The following is a 22,450-nucleotide window of genomic DNA, read 5'->3' as shown; positions in this document are numbered from 1 at the left end:
ACATATTAATCAAACTATCAAAAGTTAAACATAAAGAAAAAACATTAAAAGCAGCAAGGGAAAACCAACAAATAACATACAAGGGAATCCCCATAAGGTTAACACCTGATCTTTCAGCAGAAACTCAGAAAGCCAGAAAGGAGTGTCAGGACATATTTAAAGTGATGAAAGGAAAAACCTACAACCAAGATTACTCTATACAGCAAGGATCTCATTCAGATTCGACGGAGAAATTAAAACCTTTACTGACAAGCAAAAGCTAAGAGAATTCAGCACCACCAAACCAGGTTTACAACAAATGCTAAAGGAACTTCTCTAGACAGGAAACACAAGAGAAGGAAAAGATCTACAATAACAAACCCAAAACAATTAATAAAATGATAATAAGAACATACATATTGATAACTACCTAAAATGTAAATGGATTAAATGCTCCCACCAAAAGGCATAGACTGGCTGAATGGATATATAAAAAAAGACCCATATATATGTTGTCTACAAGAGACCCACTTTAGACTTAGGGACACATACAGACTGAAAGTGAGGGGATGGAAAAATATATTCCATGAAAATGGAAATCATAAGAAAGCTGGAGCAGCAATTCTCATTATCAGAAAAAATAGACTTTAAAATAAAGACTATTACAAAAGACAAAGAAGGACACTACATAATGATCAAGGGATCGATCCAAGAAGAAGCTATAACAATTGTAAAAATTTATGTACCCAACATAGGAGCACCTCAATACATAAGGCAAATACTAACAGCCATAAAAGGGGAAATTGACAGTAACACAATCATAGTAGGGGACTTTAACACCCCACTTACACTAATGGACAGATCATCCAAAATGAAAATAAATAAGGAAACACAAGCATTAAATGATACATTAAACAAGATGGACTTAATTGATATCTATAGGACATTCCATCCAAAAACAACAGAATACACTTTCTTCTCAAGTGCTCATGGAACATTCTCCAGGATAGATCATATCTTGGGTCACAAATCAAGCTTTTAAAAAATTGAAATGTTATCAAGTATCTTTTCTGACCACAACACTATGAGACTAGATATCAATTACAGGAAAAAATATGTAAAAAATACAAACACATGGAAGGTAAACAATACACTACTTAATAACCTAGAGATCACTGAAGAAATCAAAGAGGTAATCAAAAAATACCTAGAGACAAATGACAATGAAAACACGACAACCCAAAACCTATGGGATGCAGCAAAAGCAGTTCTAAGAGGGAAGTTTAGAGCAATACAATCCTACCTCAAGAAACAAGAAACAGCTCAAAAAAACCCACTAAATTTACATGTAAAACAATCAGAGAAAGAAGAACAAAATAACCCAAAGTTAGCAGAAGGAAAGAAATCATAAGGATCAGATCAGAAATAAATGAAAAAGTAATGAAGAAAACTATAGCAAAGATCAATAAAACTAAAAGCTGGTTCTTTGAGAAGATAACCAAAATTGATAAACCATTAGCCAGACTCATCAAGATAAAAAGGGAGAAGACTCAAATCAATAGAATTAGAAATGAAAAAGGAGAAGTAACAACTGACACTGAAGAAATACAAAGGATCATGAGAGATTACTACAAGCAACTCTATGCGAATAAAATGGACAACCTGGAAGAAATGGACATATTCTTAGAAAAGCACAACCTTCTGAGACTGAACCAGGAAGAAATAGAAAATCTAAACAGACCAATCACAAGCACTGAGATTGAAACTGTGATTAAAAATCTTCCAACAAACAAAAGTCCAGGACCAGATGGTTTCACAGGCAAATTCTATCAAACATTTAGAGAAGAGCTAACACCTATCCTTCTCAAACTCTTCCAAAATATAGCAGAGGGAGGAACACTCCCAAACTAATTCTAAGGGCCATCATCACCCTGATACCAAAACCAGACAAAGATGTCACAAAGACAGAAAACTACAGGCCAATATCACTGATGAACATAGATGCAAAAATCCTCAACAAAATCTAATAAACGGAATCCAATGGCACATTAAAAGGATCATACATCATGATCAAGTGGGGTTTATCCCAGGAATGCAAGGATTCTTCAATATACACAAATCAATCAATGTGATATACCATATTAACAAACTGAAAGAGAAAATTTATATGATCCTCTCAATAGATGCAGAATAAGCTTTTGACAAAATCCAACATCCATTTATGATAAAAACCTTCCAGAAACTAGGCATAGAGGGAACTTACCTCAACAAAATAAAGGTCATATATGACAAACCCACAGCCAACACTGTTCTCAACGGTGAAAAACTGAAAGCATTTCCTCCAAGATCAGGAACAAGAGAAGTTTGTCCACTCTCACCACTCTTATTCAACATAGTTTTGGAAGTTTTAGCCACAGCAATCAGAGAAGAGAAAGAAATAAATGGAATCCAAATCAGAAAAGAAGTAAAGCTGTCACTGTTTGCAGATGACATGATACTATACATAGAGAATCCTAAAGATGCTACCAGAAAACTACTAGAGCTAATCAATGAATTTGGTAAAGTAGCAGGATACAAAATTAAGGCACAGAAATCTCTTGCATTCCTATACACTAATGATGAAAAATTGGAAAGAGAAATTAAGGAAACACTCCCATTTACCACTGCAACAAAAAGAATAAAATACCTAGGAATAAACCTACCTAAGGAGAACAAAAGACCTGTTTACAGAAAACTATAAGACACTGATGAAAGAAATTCAGGATGATACAAACAGGTGGAGAGATATACCATGTTCTTGTATTGGAAGAATCAACATTGAAAATGACTATACTACCCAAAGCAATCTACAGATTCAATGCAATCCCTATCAAAGTACTACTGGCATTTTTCACAGAACTAGAACAAATATTTCACAATTTGAATGGAAAACAAAAGACCCTGAATAGCCAAGCAATCTTGTAAAGAAAAATGGAGGTGGAGGAAGCAAGCTCCATGACTTCAGACTACACTACAAAGCTACAGTAATCAAAGACAGTATGGTACTGGCACAAAAACAGAAATATAGATCAATGGAACAGGATGGAAAGCCCAGAGTTAAACACATGCACATATGGTCACCTTATTTTTGATAAAGGAGGCAAGAATATACAATGGAAAAGCCAGTCTCTTCAATAAGCAGTGCTGGGAAAACTAGACAGCTACATGTAAAAGAATGAAATTAGAACACTCCCTAACACTATACACAAAAATAAACTCAAAATGGATTAAAGACCTAAATGTAAGGCCAGACACTGTAAAACTCTTAGAGGAAAACATAGGCAAAACACTATGACATAAATCACAGCAAGATCCTTTTTGACCCACCTCCCAGACAAATGGAAATAGAAACAAAAATAAACAAATGGGACCTAATGAAACTTAAAAGCTTTTGCACAGCAAAGGAAAACATAAACAAGACGAAAGGACAGCCCTCACAATGGGAGAAAATATTTGCAAATGAAGCAACTGACAAAGGATTAATCTCCAAAATTTACAAGCAGCTCATGGAGCTCATTATCAAAAAAACAAACAACCCAATCCAAAAACGGGCAGAAGACCTAAACAGACATTTCTCCAAACAAGATATACAGATTGCCAACAAACACATGAAAGGATGCTCAACATCACTAACCATTAGAGACACTCAAATCAAAACTACAATGAGGTATCACCTCACACCGGTCAGAATGGCCATCATCAAAATATCTACAAACAATAAATGCTGGAGAAGGTGTGGAGAAAAGGGAACCCTCTCGCACTGCTGGTGGGAATGTAAATTGATACAGCCACTATGGAGAACAGTATTGGAGGTTCCTTAAAAAACTAAAAATAGTACTACCATACAACCCAGCAATCCCACTACTGGCATATACCTTGAGAAAACCATAATTCAAAAAGAGTCATGTACCACAATGTTCATTGCAACACCATTTACAATAGCCAGGACATGGAAGCAACCTAAGTGTCCATCAACAGATGAATGGATAAAGAAGTTGTGGCACATATATACAATGGAATATTACTCAGCCATAAAAAGAAACGAAATTGAGTTATTTGTAGTGAGGTGGATGGACCTAGAGTCTGTCATACAGAGTGAAGTAGAACCTAGAGGCAGGACAGGAATAAAGATGCAGACGTAGAGAGTGGACTTGAGGAGATGGGGAGGGGGAACGGTAAGCTGGGATGAAGTGAGAGAGTGTCATGGACATATATACACTACGAAATGTAAAATAGGTAGTGGGAAGCAGCCACATAACACAGGGAGATCAGCTAGGTGCTCTGTGACCACCTAGAGGGGTGGGATAGGGATGGTGGGGGGGAGATGCATGAGGGAGGGGATGTGGGGATATATGTATATGGAGAGCTGATTCACTTATTCACTTTATGATATAGCAGAAATTAACACACCATTGGAAAGCAATTATAGTCCAATAAAGATGTTAAAATAATAAAAAAATAAAAGTTGGGCAGGGAAGAGAGTTGTTATTCATTAAATTCCCCTCACATCTCCAACGACAGACTTTTCAAAAGTGAGAAGGAAGGACCTCCAGAGCAGAAGTAGAGGAAGTCAGTAGGGTAGGCCAGATATTGTTGGTAGTGGCCCCAAAGTAACAATAGGCTCAGGCATATAAACCATACTCTTCCTATAAAGAAGAGAGCTTATTTCTATGCACCAAATGTGCGTGAGCCGGGGAACAGGCCCTAGGGACAGGGAGGGTGACCAGCAATTAGAGGAGCCAGGTCCTCTTTCTCCAGCACACTGGTCACCTGAATTGGGTGTCATAGTCATCGGTGGGAAGGGACTGCTATGATCTGAGAAAGGCTGCAAGGAGGCATCAGCTAATTTTCTCTACCTGAGCCTGATTATGGTAATCAGATGAACACTTGCCCGAGGAGGGAAGTGGTACATCTCAAAGCACCCAGAGCACTTCAGTTTTCTAGCTCAGTGAGGCTACAAAAAAATCTTCCTGGGACATTTGCATGGAATCATAACCCCATAAGCCATTTCTGTTAATCTAACTAATTAGGTCATGCTGTATTTCTGGGTTTATTTCATGGGGGGAAAAACTTATTTCATTACGATTTAGGGTTGGTACCTACTTTATAAAAATTGTTTCTAATTTGTTTTATTTTTTTAAGATGTTTATCCAGGGCTTCCCTGGTGGCACAGTGGTTGAGAGTCCGCCTGCCGATGCAGGGGACACGGGTTCGTGCCCCGGTCCAGGAAGATCCCACATGCCGCGGAGCGGCTGGGCCCGTGAGCCATGGCCGCTGAGCCTGCGCGTCCGGAGCCTGTGCTCTGCAGCGGGAGAGGCCACAACAGTGAGAGGCCCGCATAACGCAAAAAAAAAAAAAAAAAAAAAGATGTTTATCCAGTTTAATACCTAATGTGTATAATTAGAATTACACAATGTACAGAATTTAATTTTACCAAAACGGTTATTGCTTATCTTTATATGAAATTTTATAAACTGAATTGAGCTTTTAGGACAAATATAATACTGATGTAAAATAACATCAATAATACATGAATTATGGCACATTGTCCTCTATGCTAATAATAAAGAAAACAAAATCATACCTTGTAAAATCCTCCCTCTCTTCACGGTTAAGCTCTTTAAGACCTTCATTTATGCGTTCCTGTTCCATAGCACGTTCTTCCTGTTCTTTTGCTTTTCGTTGCACTAAGAAAGACAAAAGTAATTTTTGCTGAATGACTTTCTCAGAAAACTTGCTGACATCTTTTGGGGCATCGATGCCATATTGTCTTTAGAAAGGCAGAGCTTAGAATCACTGGGCTGGATCTTAGCTTAATAAGGTAGAAATAGTCATCTCCATTAAGGAAAGAATAGGGTTTAGATTCATATGTGCTGCAACCTACAGAGATTTTTCTCTTAATCATTTGTCATTGAAATCTATGATCAGCCTTTTTCATACCAGATTACTACTGATTGAACACTTCTCACCTTTCTCTTCTTGAGGACAAACAGTTCTATTGCCATTTATATTAATAGGGGATTTTATTTATTTCAAAAGTATTGGAAAAACAGTATGTAAGTCTCTTATAAATTAAATAAGGAAAACTTAAACAACCAAGTAGGTAAAAAAATGACAAAGAGAACAGAGTTCACAAAAGAATAAATAAAACCAGGCAATATACATCTAAAATGTACATATCTTTGGTCCCAAATCCATTTACAGGAATTTATCTTAATCATATATGAGCCAAAAAACCTAGGTACAGAGATAGTAACCTGCAATGCTAACACAGCAGGAAAAAGATTCAAAACAAGCTGAAGGTCCATTAGCTGTGTTTAGGTAAAATAAATTATGGTCCATTTTTATAATGGATTTCTAGGCAGCATTACAAATCTTACAATTGAAGAAAAATAACCTGGAAAAATGTTTATGATAAGTGGGAAATACAGGCTGTAAAAATATATATACAACAAGATCCTAATTTGTGAGGGGAAATGACATACATAATAAAAATACTGGAAGGAAATACAGGAAGTTGTGAACAGTAGCTATTCCTGGGTGGTGTATTATGGCTGATTTTATTTCCTTGTTTATAAATGGTTCCAAACACTTAAATTTTCCATGTTTTCTCAATACATTCTAAAACATTTATCATGGGAGAATACAGAAATCATTATATCATAGAAGCTTTCTTCTCATTTCTTAAAACTCCATCTAATACTGGCTTAACAATGTTCAACTGCCATTATAATTCCTGGAGTGGAGAATTAATCAATGGAACCAAGATGAGCTTTCTCTTGCAAAGACAGCTACTGTGAAGTCCATAGTACCCTACTAGTAAATGTTTACATCTGGGTATAGAAATCCTCTCAACAAATATTTCCTTCTGTGACCAAGCACTAAAGCCGAGGGAATTCAGTGGTACACTAAGAGATGTGAACAAGCAATGGTGAGAAACCCAGATAGAAGATTTATTATGAATAGAGGAACACAGAGGGCCTCTCAAGGAATGAGATATTTGAGCTGGCCTTGAAGGATGTCCAGGATTTCTCAAGATCAAAAGCATCATAGGGAGAGAAAACTACCCAAGCAAAGGCATGCAGGTATGGACGTATGGTGACACCTGCAGAAAGATATTCAAGTATTCAATTAGGTACAGTCCCTGCAAAGCAGGGATCTTGCCTTAATCCTTTTTACATTCTTCATAGTATTTCACACATAATCCTTATTTAATAAATATTTTGGTTGCTACTTATATTGAATTAAGGCCCAAATATAATATAATTATAATTCATTTCCTTACACTTTTCTTGAACTTGCAGTTTTCTTGTACACATGACCTCATTCAAAAGTTGTTTTCTTGCTTCCTTTTCAAGCCTCAGCTTCTTGTCCTTCTCAGCAAACTTCTTTTCCTTCTCTTTCTCTAACATTCTGTCCAGTTCTTTCTCTTGAGCTTTTTCTTCCTCATGCCGTTGTGCCAAGTACTGATGATATATCTTCTGTTCTCTTATCATATATTCCTACATAATATAAAAATTACCTCATGTTGTTAAAACTTTTAGGTATGATAATGATATAGAGGATAAGTGTTAAAATAATCTTTTAGAGCTACAATTCCAATATTTCAGAGTTACATACTGAAACATTTACAGATATTGTAAAATATTATTTCTGGGGTTTACTTAAAAATGTTCGGGGTGGGGCTTCCCTGGTGGTGCAGTGATTAAGAATCCGCCTGACAATGCAGGGGACATGGGTTCGATTCCTGCTCCAGGAATATCCCACATGCCACGGAGCAACTAAGCCCATGCGCCACAGATATGGAGCCTGTGCTCTAGAGCCCGCGAGCCACAACTACTGAGCCCACGTGCCACAACTACTGAAGCCCACGCGCCCAGAGCCTGTGCTCTGCAACAAGAGAAGCCACTGCAATGAGAAACTCGCGTGCAACAACAAAGAGTAGCCCCCGCTTGCTGCAACTAGAGAAAGCCCACATGCAGCAACGAAGACCCAATGCAGCCATAAATAAATAAATAAATAAATTTATTTATTTTTTAAAAAATTCGGGTGACAGTGGGGAATGGGCGGGAGGGACAGATGAAACAAGAATAGCCATTGGTTGATGGTTGTTGAAGCTAGGAAATTGATGCATGGGGGTTCATTGTACTATTCTTTGCATCTGTTTGAAATGTTTTATAACACATTTTTGAACAGTTCAAATAGTAATTCAAATACTTTCTCAAAGTGTTTCTCAAAGAAGTTCCCAAATAATTTTCAATTATACAACTTTATTTTCATTTAGGTAGATGAAATCAACCTGATAAAATAAGTCACTACTATTATTACAGCACTGTCTCTGACCAGAAGATGAGTTAGCTGATAATTTACGACAGCAAATGTCAATCTTAGCTACACTTTGAAATCACCTGGGGAGCTTTAAAAAGTACTAAGTCTCACCCCTCGAGATTCCTATCTAATGGAAAGCTTTTAAGTTCCCCAGGTGATTTGACTGTGCAGCTAAGGCTGTGAACTAGGCTTTATAACACAGGTAATTTCAGTTGGCTTCTGTTTTTCATGGTATTATATTTGTGCTGTTCGATCCAATCTCTAATCTGATCTCTTTCGAGAATATCACAGATTTGAGGTAGAACTAGCAAGATCTGAGGGTGTAGCTGCACCCTCAGAATGGCTTGTATACATAGTTTCATACTTTAGGGAATAATTTAACAAAAGAAGTGCAAATCTTATACTCTGAAAACTAAGAAGTATTACTGAAAAAAATTAAAGAAGACCTAAATAAATGGAAAGATATCTGATGTTCATGGATCAGAAGACAATATTGTTAAAATGGCAATTATCCCCAAATTGGTCTATAAATTCAAAATAATCCCTATCAAAATCCCAGTTGGTTTCTTTGCAGAAATTGACAAGCTGACCCTAAATTCAAATGGAAATTCAAGGGAGCTGGAATAGCCAAAACAATTTGAAAAAGAAGAACAAAGTTGGAAAACTCACATTTCCTGATTTCAAACTTACTACAAATCTATAGTGATCAAGACATGATATTGGCCTAGGAATGGATATATAGATTAATGGAATAGAACTAAGAGTCCAAAATAAACCCTCACATTTACTGTCAATTGATTTTTGACAAGAGTGCCAAAACAATTCAATAGAGGAAAAATAGTCTCTTCAACAAATGGTGCTGGGACAACTGGATATCCACATGCAAAAGAATGAAGTTAGGCCACTACCTCATACCATATACAAAAGTTAACTCAAAATGGATCAAAGGCAGGTACTTCTCTGGCAGTCCAGTGGTTAAGACTTCACCTTCCCATGCAGTGGGTGTGGGTTCAATCCCTGGTCAGGGAGCTAAGATCCTACATGCCTTGTGGCCAAAAAAACAAAACATAAAACAGAAATAATATTGTAACAAATTCAATAAAGACTTTAAAAATGCTCCACATCAAAAAAATATTTTTAAAAAATGGATCAAAGGCCTAAATGTAAGAGCTAAAACTATAAAACTTTAAGAAGAAAACAGGACATCTTCATGACCTTGGGGTAATAAGAGTGTTTTAGATATGACACCAGAGGCACAAGCAACAACAGAAAATATAAATTTTACTTCATCAAAATTTAAAACTCCTGTACTTCAAGGGACACCATCAAGCGTGAAAAGGCAACCCACAGAATGAGAAAAATATTATTTACAGATCACTTATGTGATAAGGGATTTGTGTCTAGAACATAAAAAGAACTCCTACAACTCAATAATAAAAAGACAACCCAGTTAAAAACTGGGCAAATAACTTGAATATACTTCTTAAGACTTCAGTAACCTTTATATAGATTACTCCAAGGAAGATATATAAATGGCCAATATGCACAGAAAAAGAGGCTCAACATTATTAGTCACTAGGGAAATGCAAATGAAAACCACAGTGACATAATACTTTAGACAAACTAGGATGGTTAAAATAAAAAAGACAGACAATAACAAATGTTAACAAGCATGTGGAAAAATCAGAATCCTCCTAAGTATGTGGGAATGTGAAACAGTGAAGCCACTTTGAAAAACAATTTGGTGATCACTCACAAGCTTAAACATAGAGTCAGTAATTCTACTCCTAGGTATATGCCCAAGAGAAACAAAAATATACATCCAAACAAAAATTCACATATGAATGTTCACATTAGCATTATTCATAATAGCAAAAAAGTAGAAACAACTCAAATGTCCATCAACTGACAAATGTATGAACAAAATGTGGTATATCCATACACTGACATATTATTCAGCCGTATAAAGGCATAAACTACTCATACAGGTTACAACATGGATAAGCCTTGAAAACATTATGCTGAGTGAAAGAAGCCAGTCAGAAGATCCCACAATATATTATTTCATTCATATGAAAGTCCAGAATAGGGAATCAACAGAGACAAAAATTCTATTAGTAGTTGCTTAGGATTGGGGGTGGAGGGAGGGGAAGAGGGAAAATGGGATAATAAAGATGTTCTAAAATCAACTGTGGTGATGGTTGCACTAAAATCCATTGAAATGTACACTTTAAATGGGTGAATTGTATGTTTTATGAATGATACCTTAATGAAGCTGTTAAGAAATTAATAAAAAAGATCCAATTGAGAAGAAAAAGCTCAATAGCAAAAATAGTAAGAAAGAAAGAAAGAAAGAAAGAAAGAAAGAAAGAAAGAAAGAAAGAAAGGAAGGAAGGAAGGAAGGAAGGAAAGAAAGAAAGGGAAAAATCAAATAAGCAATCCAATTAGAAAATGGGCAAAAGACATCAGAAGACATTTGGTTGAAGAGGATATACAGATGGTGAATAGCACATTAAAAGTTGGTCAACATCATTAGCTATTATGGAAATAAATATTGAAAACACAGTGAGATTGGCTGGAGGCTCAGTGTGGACTGCTCTGAGTTAAAAACTCTAAGGGGACCCAATCACCCAGGGGGACCCCACACTTCTGTGAGTTTTACCTCCTGTAAACTCACAAAACCTTAAATCAGGTTCTTACAGTAAATATCAGAGAAAAATCTCCTCGTGCTTCTGGCAAGGGGAGGGGAAAATGAACCATTCTGAAATACACCAGAGCATTCTATTCTTCTTTTTTTTTTTTTTTTTTTTTTTTTTTTTTGCGGTATGCGGGCCTCTCACTGTTGTGGCCTCTCCCGTTGCGGAGCACAGGCTCCGGACGCGCAGGCCTAGCGGCCATGGCTCACGGGCTTAGTTGCTCCGCGGCATGTGGGATCTTCCCGGACCAGGGCACGAACCCGTGTCTCCTGCATCGGCAGGCGGATTCTCAACCACTGCGCCACCAGGGAAGCCCTCTATTCTTCTTAATAAGGTTTGCCCTCAGGAGAAAGTATTTAACCAGAGCCTAACCTGCTGGTGTTTTATCAGAGCCTCACTGACCTGGGGGAAGGGAAATACCCAACTCTGGGCAACCTCTAGCCTTCCATGTGGGAAAAGGGAAACACAATAATTGAGGCTTCCAACGACCAGGGAGAGTCCAAACCCAAAGGCACTAGCCCTAAATGTATAGAAAGAGAATCCCTTCCCCTGTTTACTTGGATTTTTAACGCTTGGCACTGAGATCACCCTTTTACTGCAGTTATTACCACAAAGGTTCAAAGCCAATGGAAAACACTAGATGAGGCCTGACTCCCTCTCTGTAAGACTGGTATGGGTCAATGGATCTATCACTTCTTTGAACAGAGCAACCCAGATGACCTAGATTTCACCTCCAATCCTGAAGAGGCCCTAATTGACCCCAAATCCAGATAATTCTTCTTACAGGGAGTCCCTCTCAAATTACGAGGCCATGTTCCTCCACTTTGTGAGGGATTCAACCTGGCAGAGGCTCGGCATGGCCACTGAGCCCTCACTGTTAAAATGGAAATGGCACCTTCAGAAAAGGGCTAAATCTGATATCAAGGGTCTTTCCAAATTACAGGAAAGTGGTTTCCCCATGCCCAGCCCCTTACTCACTGACATTGAGGTGCAACTAGTGGCACCCTCATGCCAGCCCATCTAGTAGTTTGGGGAGGCCCTTGCAAACAACATCTGACATGGAAAGGGAGTTGGTATTCTTCACCATTGGCAGCACCATCATTGTACACATAGGCCATGGCACATCCCTAGTATAGGACAGCTCTCTTGATTTGGCCCAACTGGCAGAGTTAGAGGCAGTGTACCTTGATCTACAATAGATCATAAAAATGACACTTCTAAGGGCACATATTTTTCCCTCACTCCTGGGAGGTAGCCAATGGATTCACAGTCTAGTCTGGACAATGGCAAAAGGATAATTTCATGATTCAGGGAAAGCCCATCTGGGGTGCCTCCATTTGGAAAGAAATAGCCAACTCACACATGCCAATTAGGGTCACTTGTCTCTGCACACACACACACACAGCAAACACCAGAAGCATATAGTAACATTACAGACTCATATAAATTACATGTATGAGCCCCCTCCCGGAGTACCAAAAGCGACCCTGGACACAACTATTCCTCGGTGCCATACCCACTAGCAGAGTGGGCCCATATTATATCAGGCCATAGGGGAGTGACAGCACTTACTGACTGGGCATACAGGTGTATGCCCTTTACTCCAGCTCTAGCCAAAGTGGTAGTAGATAATTGCTTCCTTTGCTCCCGAACAAAACTCTGGAAAGATGCTTGGTGGAGACACATGCCCCAAGTGACAGACTCTACTTCAGATGGCATATGGAGTTTATCAGGCTGCTGTTGCCCTCCACAAGACCTAACAGGTATGCAAACACCATCATTCATACCTTCACTGGATGTCTGCTGGCTGCTTCCCATTATGTGACCTCCTTCTTAATCAAGTATGTGTTCATCCCCTTTGCCCCACCAAACATAGATTCAGATCAAGGTACCCATTTCACCTCCCAAGTTGTTCTGTCATGGGCTCTAGAATATGGAATCTTGTGGAATTCTACTTAGCTTACCAGCCTCAAGCAGCTGGACTTACAGAAAGGCACAATGGCCTACTCATAGATATACTCCTCAAGCTCTTATACACTATGTTGTCCCCCAAATGGACAAGAAATTTGGCCCCAGGCTCTAATACTACTTAATTCCCAGCCTTCACGTCTCTAAACGCCTCCATATGTACTACCAGTCTCCTCCAAAGACTCCCCTCTTAGTACTAAAAGGGAACCCCCAATCCTTTGCATTAGAGAGGATGCCATTCACATCCACTCACCAGGTGAATACTCCCCTTACCATTTTGATTATTCCATTGTCTCTCTGTCTTCCACACGCTGGCAACCCAGTCAAGGGCAAATTATGTAATATGATCCTCTTATAATTGAAAGCCTGAGAGGACAAATCCCTACCAAATTGCTTAGAATCATGATTATACAGATTTTTTTTGACCCAGAAGATGACTCAGTATCAGTCACGAACCTAGAGCCATCAGCTACGGCTCATTATTTGGGTTATAAAGGCTGGTTAATTAAAACAAATTCATCACAAATTTTGCTGGAGATTGAAATTATAGCTCCAGGGCCCACTAGCTGAACTGTGTGGATCTCAGAGAGAGGAAAAGTGGCCCTCAACCTAGTGGTTGCCAACCACATTAGGAAATGAAATCCAAAAAGGACCCTGGGATCTAGCACCCTCTATCAGCAGATGTGGGCTGGGTCCCTACCTAACCTTAGATGAAGAAGTAAATGACCTCATGCTCCAGAGCAACTATACCTCACCTTTGGTCAGTATCCAGATTGCTGGTCCCAAAGGAGGCCTCTGAAACCAGTCAAATGTAAATGATCTTAGATGTGCCAATTACTCTTACTGTGTACAGCATGGATAATAGGATTGCCAGTAGACCCCTCAGGCCTAACCATGTCCCAGGAGATATGCTGGAACTAAACCAGCCAGGGGCGCAACTGGATAGCAGAGCACCAGGTGCTGGCAGGCCCTGTTAGAAGATTTTCTGCCAGTTTGCCAGCAGGCATGGATTCTGACCCAGAGTTCACCTCCCTCTACATTAAATGGTGTCAGTAGAAGCTATGCTTAAGTGAGTCACCCCCTTTTATACCACGCCTCAAATTATATCCCAGGCAGAATGGCCCTCCCAATGTAACCAAATCAGACTCCTCTGGCTGACAGGTTCATGGTCTAATGATCTTATTATAGTTTTAATGGGGTGATCTCTGGATTACAAAGCTTCCATCCACAAAATGTCCCTAGGACTAGCCTATCATCATGCCCAGAATCTATACACATTGTGGTTGGAGTCCCCACAAAGCTTGGTCATGGACACCAAGTGTTCCTTTGCAAGGTATGCCCCTGATGACCCAGTGGAGTTTACTGAATCTGCTCAACTAGTAGTAGAGTTCATACTTATAGTTTCGTCCTGAGTCAGGCCTCTACCATTTAAACTCAGAACTTAACACCAACCAGCCATCCTACCCTTCATGACTCTCCACCTGGGAAGAGGCTAGTGCAAGGCTAGTGCAAGCTAGCCTCTGCCACCCCAAAGCACACTAGCTCCACAGAGAACATAGCCCCAGACCAAGGGCTCACTGCTGGACATGACTGCACCTCAGGTGACAACACAACAACCTAAGAGAACAAAGAGGGAGACAACGTGCCCCAACCTCATTGGACGTTGGGACTTTTGTCTCCCAGATCCCCTTCACACCAGGGGGTGATGATTGTGGTGACTGTTAACCTCAAGGCTGTTGAAACCAAGCAGGACCCTATGGGACCTTCCCGGTCACAGAGCTCTCTGTGTCCCCCTGCTTCTTTTTTGTAGGAAAAGCTTTGGTTTCCTCATCCTCTTGAGTTTTAAAGACCAGGCTCAATAAGCTAATAATGAGAGAATCGGGGTAATGCAGAAACAAAGAAAAAACAGTCAAGCAAGAAAAGTAATAGTAACTTAAACAATAAGTCAGCCATAAAACAGAGTCACAGGACTGTGGTTCCTCCTTGAGGGATATAGATAGCAATCTGATACACACTCTTGAGTTGTTTTTATAGACACGAGCATCCCGCCAAATCCTGACCACCAGCACATAGACCCCTGACTATAGGAGAGACTCCCAACTGTGGGGAGCCGGAAGACTGATGATTTTGATTCCTGAAACATCATCCTGTTGCCTCACCACCCACCAATCAGAAAACTGTGCACGAGCTGATCATGTTCCCCATGACCCTCTCCCCCTCACTTTGTCTTTAAAAACTCATCCTTGAAAGCCATCAGGGAATTCAGGTCTTTTGAGCATGAGGCATCTGTTATCCTTACTTGGTGCCCTACAAATAAACACTGTACTTTCCTTCACCACAACCCAGTGTCAGTAGATTGGCTTTGCTGCACATGTTGGGCGAGCCGACCCAAGTGCAGTTCGGTGACAGTGACTGTTAACCTCAAGGCCAAGCTGCAAAAACGCCTCCAGGTGATCAGCCCAGAAGACCCTACAGAGTACTATTTTCCTGAAATAGCTAACTGCTTGCCTCAGGAACCTTGCCTCTATAAAAATCCTTGAAAATCTGTAAGTCCCCTGCTGACTGCCTGTCAACATTAGACATCGTTTCACCTTTATGGCAAGCTAAACAATGTCTTCTAAGCTATATGAGCCACAATGAGGCACCTCTAGCTTGACTGACCTGCCTAGACCTAGGTCAGGGAATTCTCAGTGCTGTGTTCCCTGCTCAGTATACTAGATTACAGTGTTTGCTTTCTACCTGATGTATCCACAACAGACCTACTCCCCTCATTATTCCCAGCACTACCACCACTGCCAGAACATCCTCCATACCCAAAAAGCTACCTCCACACCTCTCTACATCTCATCCACATCTTTTCCCTGTTGCATGCCACGACCCTGCCCCACACCACAACCCCAGATCCTACGTGACAAATATATTCATACAAACCTGCAAGGTGGCAGCCCAGGCCTTGCAAGTAAAAAGATGTTGGGTCTGTGAGCACTCAGGGCAAGATGTACAGCCCCATGTCCCTATGTATCCTAGAGCTCTTCCTAGTTATCAGACCCTTGTGCTAATTCCCTCCAAAACACCTCGAGCCTCATTTAGGCTGGACCAAACCCCTAATCTAGACCCTACACATGGCACCCTGTGGGTAGGCATCAAAGTAACTGCAGTCCTTTCTGAGGGCTACCAACTATACTCAAACACAAAGGCTGGACCTCACCCTGTATACTCATCGCCTCTTAATGATGTGGATCGACTCAAGGGGCTGGAGCAGGTCTACTTGACTCTGCCCAGTCTACAGGCTATCCATGGAGATGATCCCTATTATTGTAACATTGTTACAGGCCAACCTCCAGACGTCAAGAGATTCAGGTCATGCTTAATATCACTAAAGTATTTCAACAAATTCCCACTTTCCGAGGTCCCTGATTTGTTCTCATGGCTCTCGACATCCACCTGAGGGCAATGGCTAAGAACTGGATTCTAAACAATAGCAAGTCTACTTATCATAGGCTTTATCATTATTGCCTTGGTTAAATGTGCCTTAAGGTGGCTTCAGAAAACAATACTGGGACTTCCCTGGTGGTCCAGTTGTTGGGACTCCGTGCTTCCAATACAGGGGGTGCAGGCTTGCTCCCTGGTATGGGAACTAGGATCCCACGTGCCATGCGGCATGGTCAAAAAAAAAATTTTTTTTTTAAAAGAAAGAAAACAATACCTATGTCCTTTAACATATCCACTACACAAGTGACTGTTATTCCTGATGACAAGGCATCACAGGATAGATTGTCAAGAGTTTAGCTAAGCTACTCTACTGCATCGCTGCCTCTAAATCCATTTTGTTTGGCTAAGTATCCTGCAGGGATCTTAAATTGACACAGTCCTCATGCAAGTGCATGCTCTAGATAGCAGTGCACAGAGTCACAAGCTAATGTAACTTCCTAATATGACTTCCCCAACAGCCCCTGTGATCAACAGTGCCCCACCTCCCAACATCTTCCCTTTATATACCTCTTAGATAAGACCCCTTTGGGGCTTACTGAAACCCCACACTTTTGTTTTGAGTTGACCAATCCAGCCTTAGCCTGGGAACCGCAAAGTACTCCACCCATGGATCCTAACAAAGGCATGTGCCTCAGGTCCTGCCTCTCTCTGTCTGCACTCTGCTTTGACTACCACCTGTGGTCCCTGAAGGCATGCCATGTACTTCCTCTAGAATATATATATAAATATACACGCACGTATATACATATATGCACACACACTTACATATACGGAAAGAAGATCTAAAATCAATAATCTACGGAGGAGCTTCAAGATGGCGGAAGAGTGAGACGCGGAGATCACCTTCCTCCCCACAAATGCATCAGAAATACATCTACATGTGGAACAACTCCTACAGAACACGTACTGAACGCTGGCAGAAGACCTCAGTCCTTCCAAAAGGCAAGAAACTCCCCACGTATCTGGGTAAGGCAAAAGAAAAAAGAAAAAAGAGACAAAAGAATAGGGACGGTACCTGCACCAGTGGGAGGGAGCCATGAAGGAGGAAAGGTTTCCACACACCAGAAGCCCCTTTGCGGGCAGAGACTGCGGGTGGCGGAGGGGGGGAGCTTTGGAGCCACAGAGGAGAGCGCAGAAACAGGGGTGCGGAGGGCAAAGCGGTGAGATCCCCGCACAGAAGACTGCTGCCGACCAGCACTCCCCAGCCTGAGAGGTTTGTCTGCTCACCCGCGGGGCGGGGGCTGGGAGCTGAGTCTCGGCCTTCGGAGGTCAGAACCCAGGGAGAGGACTGGGGATGGTGGCGTGAACACAGCCTGAAGGGGGCTAGTGAGCCACAGCTACCCGGGAGGGAGTCCGGGAAGAAGCCTGGAGCTGCTGAAGAGGCAAGAGACTTTTTCTTGCCTCTTTGTTTCCTGGTGCGTTAGGAGAGGGGATTAAGAGTGCCGCGTAAAGGAGGCCCAGAGACGGGCGCGAGCCGCGGCTATCAGCGCGGACCCCAGAGACGGGCGTGAGATGCTAAGGCTGCGGCTGCCGCCACTTAGAGAAGCCTGTGTGCGAGCACAGGTCGCTCTCCACACCTCCCTCCAGGGAGCGTGTGCAGCCCGCCACTGCCAGGGTCCCGTGATCCAGGGACAACTTCCCCTGCAGAACACACAGCATGCCTCAGGCTGGTGCAACGTCACGCCGGCCTCTGCTTCCACAGGCTCGCCCCGCATCCGTACACCTTCCTCCCCCTGGCCTGAATAAGACAGAGCCCGCGCTTCAGCTGCTCCTTTAACCCCATCCTGTCTGAGCGAAGAACAGATGCCCTTAGGCGACCTACACGCAGAGGCAGGGCCAAACCCAAAGCTGAACCCCAGGAGCTGTGCCAACAAAGAAGAGAAAGGGAAATTTATCCCAGCAGCCTCAGAAGCAGCAGATTAAATCTCCACAATCAACTTGATGTACCTTGCATCTGTGGAATACCTGAAGAGACAAGAAGTCATCCGAAATTGAGGAGGTGGACTTTGGGAGCAACGATATATATTTCTTTCCCTTTTTCTCTTTTTGTGAGTGTGCATATGTATGCTTCTGTGCGTGACTTTGTCTCTATAGCTTTGCTTTTACCATTTGTCCTAGGGTTCTGTCTGTCTGGTTTTTTTGTTGTTTTTTACTTTAAAAAAGTTTTTTTTTCTTAATATAATTATTCTTTATTTTTTATTTTAATTATTTTATTTTATTTTACTTTACTTTATTTTTTCTTTCTTTCCTTCTTTCTTTCTTCTTTCCCTCCCTCCCTCCCTCCCTCCCTCCCTCCCTCTCTCTCTCTCTCTCTCTCTCTCTCTCTCTTTCTTTCTTTCTCCCTTTTATTCCAAGCTGTGTGGAAGACAGGCTCTTGGTGCTACAGCCAGGCGTCAGGGCTGTGCCTCTGAGATGGGAGAGCCAAGTTCAGGACACTGGTCTACAAGAGACCTCCCAGCTCCACGTAATATCAAACAGCAAAAATTTCCCAGAGATCTCCATCTCAACGCCAAGACCCAGCTCCACTCAATGACCAGCAAGCTACAGTGCACGACACCCTATGCCAAACAACTAGCAACACAGGAACACAACCCCATCCATTAGCAGAGAGGCTGACTAAAATCATAATAAAGCCACAGACACCCCAAAACACACCACCAGACGTGGACCTGCCCACCAGAAAGACAAGATCCAGCTCCATCCACCAGAACACAGGCATGAGCCCCCTCCACCAGGAACCGTACACAACCCACTGAACCAACCTTAGCCACTGGGGACAGACACCAAAAACAATGGGAACTACGAACCTGCAGCCTGTGAAAAGGAGACCCCAAACACAGTAAGATAAGCAAAATGAGAAGACAGAGAAACACACAGCAGATGAAGGAGCAAGATAAAAACCCACCAGACCTAACAAATGAAGAGGAAATAGGCAGTCTACCTGAAAAAGAATTCAGAGTAATGACAGTAAAGATGATCCAAAATCTTGGAAACATAATGGAGAAAATACAAGAAACATCTAACAAGGACCTAGAAGAACTAAAGAGCAAACAAACAGTGATGAACAACACAATAAATGAAATTTAAAACCTCTAGAAGGGATCAATAGCAGAATAACTGAGGCAGAAGAACAGATAAGTGGCCTAGAAGATAAAATAGTGGAAATAACTACTGAAGAGCAGAATAAAGAAAAAAGAATAAAAAGAAATGAGGACAGTCTCAGAGACCTCTGGGGCAACATTAAATGCACTGACATTCGAATTATAGGGGACCCAGAAGAAGAAGAGAAAAAGAAAGAGACTGAGAAAATATTTGAAGAGATTATAGTTGAAAACTTCCTTAATATGGGAAAGGAAATAGCTAATCAAGTCCAGGAAGCACAGAGAGTCCCATACAGGATAAATCCAAGGAGAAACATGCCAAGACACATATTAAACTATCAAAAATTAAATACAAAGAAAAAACATTAAAAGCAGCAAGGGAATCTTTGTTTCCTGGTGCACGAGGAGAGGGGATTAAGAGCACTGCTTAAAGGAGCTCCAGAGACGGGCGCGACCCGCGGCTATCAGCGTGGACCCCAGAGATCAGCATGAGACGCTAAGGCCGCAGCTGTCACCACCAAGAAACCAGTGTGCGAGCACAGGTCACTATCCACACCTCCCCTGCTGGGAGCCTGTGCAACCCGCCACTGCCAGGGTCCCATGTTCCAGGGACAACTTCCCCAGGAGAACGTACGATGCGCCTCAGGCTGGTGCAACATCACGCTGGCCTCTGCCACTGCAGGCTCGCCCCACATCAGTAACCCTCACTCCCCATGGCCTGAGTGAGCCAGAGCCCCCGCTTCAGCTGCTCCTTTAACCCCGTCCTGTCTGAGTGAAGAACAGACGCCCTCCAGCGACCTACACACACAGGCGGGGCCAAATCTAAAGCTGAACCCCGGGAGCTATGCAAACAAAGAAGAGAAAGGGAAATCTCTCCCAGCAGCCTCAGGAGCAGCGGATTAAATCTCCACAATCAACTTGATGTACCCTGCATCTGTGGAATGCCTGAATAGACAACGAATCATCTGAAATTGAGGAGGTGGACTTTGAGAGCAAGATACATTATTTTTTCCCATTTTCCTCTTTTTGTGAGTGTGTATGTGTATGCTTCTGTGTGAGATTTTGTCTGTATAGCTTTGCTTTCACCATTTGTCCTAGGATTCAGTCCATCCGTTTTGTTTGTTTGTTTGTTTCCTGGTTGGTTTGTTTGCTTGTTTGTTTTATTACTTAAAAAATTTTATTTTCTTAATTTTTATTATTTTAATAACTTTATTTTATTTTATCCCCTTTCTTTCTCTTTCTTCCTTCCTCCCTCCCTCCCTCCCTCACTCCCTTCCTTTCTTTCTTTCTACTTTTTCTCCCTTTTATTCTGAGCCGTGTGGATGAAAGGCTCTTGCTGCTGCAGCCAGGAGTCACTGCTGGGCCTCTGACGTGGGAGAGCCAACTTCAGGACACTGGTCTACAAGAGACCTCCCAGCTCCATGTAATATCATATGGTGAAAATCTCCCAGACATCTCCATTTCAACGCCAAGACCCAGCCCCACTCAATGATCAGCAAGCTACAGTGCAGGACACCCTATGCCAAACAACTAGCAACACAGGAACACAACACCACCCATTAGCAGAGAGGCTGACTAAAATCATAATAAGGCCACAGACACCCCAAAACACACCACCAGACATGGACCTGCCCACTAGAAAGACAAGATCCAGCCTCATCCACCAGAACACAGGCACAAGTCCCCTCCACCAGGAAACCTACACAACGCACTGAACCAACGTTAGCCACTGGGGACAGACACCAAAAACAATGGGAACTACGAACCTGCAGCCTGCGAAAAGGAGACCCCAAACACAGTAAGATAAGCAAAATGAGAAGACAGAGAAACACACAGCAGATGAAGGAGCAAGATAAAAACCCACCAGACCTAACAAATGAAGAGGAAATAGGCAGTCTACCTGAAAAATAATTCAGAGTAATGACAGTAAAGATGATCCAAAATCTTGGAAATAGAATAGAGAAAATGCAAGAAACATTTAACAAGGACCTAGAAAAACTAAGGAGGAAACAAGCAACAATGAACAACACAATAAATGAAATTTAAAATCTCTAGAAGGGATCAATAGCAGAATAACTGAGGCAGAAGAACGGATAAGTGACGTTGGAGATAAAATAGTGGAAGTAACTACTGCAGAGCAGAATAAAGAATAAAGAATGATAAGAATTGAGGACAGTCTCAGAGACCTCTGGGACAACATTAAATGCAACAACATTCGAATTACAGAGGTCCCAGAAGAAGAAGAGAAAAAGAAAGGGACTGAGAAAATATTTGAAGAGATTATAGTTGAAAACTTCCCTAATATGGGAAAGGAAATAGTTAAGTCCAGGAAACACAGAGAGTCCCATACAGGATAAATCCAAGAAGAAACATGGCAAGACAAATATTAATCAAACTATCAAAAATTAAATACAAAGAAAACATATTAAAAGCAGCAAGGGAAAAACAACAAATAACACACAAGGGAATCCCCATAAGGTTAACAGCTGATCTTTCAATAGAAACTCTGCAAGCCAGAAAGGAGTGGCAGGACATATTTAAAGTGATGAAGGAGAAAAACCTACAACCAAGATTACTCTACCCAGCAAGGATCTCATTCAGATTTCATGGAGAAATTAAAATCTTTACAGACAAGGAAAAGCTGAGAGAGTTCAGCACCACCAAACCAGCTTTAAAACAAATGCTAAAGGAACTTCTCTAGGCAAGAAACACAAGAGAAAGAAAAGACCTACAATAACAAACCCAAAACAATTAAGAAAATGGGAATAGGAACATACATATCGATAATTACCTTAAATGTAAATGGATTAAATGCTCCCACCAAAAGACACAGACTGGCTGAATGGA

At 41.4% G+C, this 22,450-nt stretch overlaps 1 protein-coding gene across 2 annotated transcripts in view; it reads right to left on the bottom strand.

Annotated features, from left to right (window-relative positions):
• The window catches only part of CFAP53 (cilia and flagella associated protein 53), a 66,676-nt gene that overhangs the window by 3,638 nt on the left and 40,588 nt on the right, over positions 1-22,450 (bottom strand). The window contains exons 6-8 of one of the 2 annotated variants that reach the window (XM_067015725.1): positions 7,304-7,520; positions 5,603-5,705; positions 2,243-2,361 (exon numbers count right to left, since the gene is read on the bottom strand). In XM_067015725.1, the coding sequence (XP_066871826.1) occupies positions 2,292-2,361; positions 5,603-5,705; positions 7,304-7,520 (390 nt within the window). In that variant the 3' untranslated portion in view covers positions 2,243-2,291. The remainder of the gene's footprint in view (positions 1-2,242; positions 2,362-5,602; positions 5,706-7,303; positions 7,521-22,450) is intronic. The other variant, XM_059039800.2, reaches the window with a different exon arrangement.

This window comes from Kogia breviceps, chromosome 15 (assembly GCF_026419965.1).
Source record: "Kogia breviceps isolate mKogBre1 chromosome 15, mKogBre1 haplotype 1, whole genome shotgun sequence".
Taxonomy (NCBI): Eukaryota; Metazoa; Chordata; class Mammalia; order Artiodactyla; family Physeteridae; genus Kogia; species Kogia breviceps.
The sequence above is the reverse complement of the archived record's forward strand: the minus strand, read 5'-3'. Positions and strand labels throughout refer to the sequence as shown.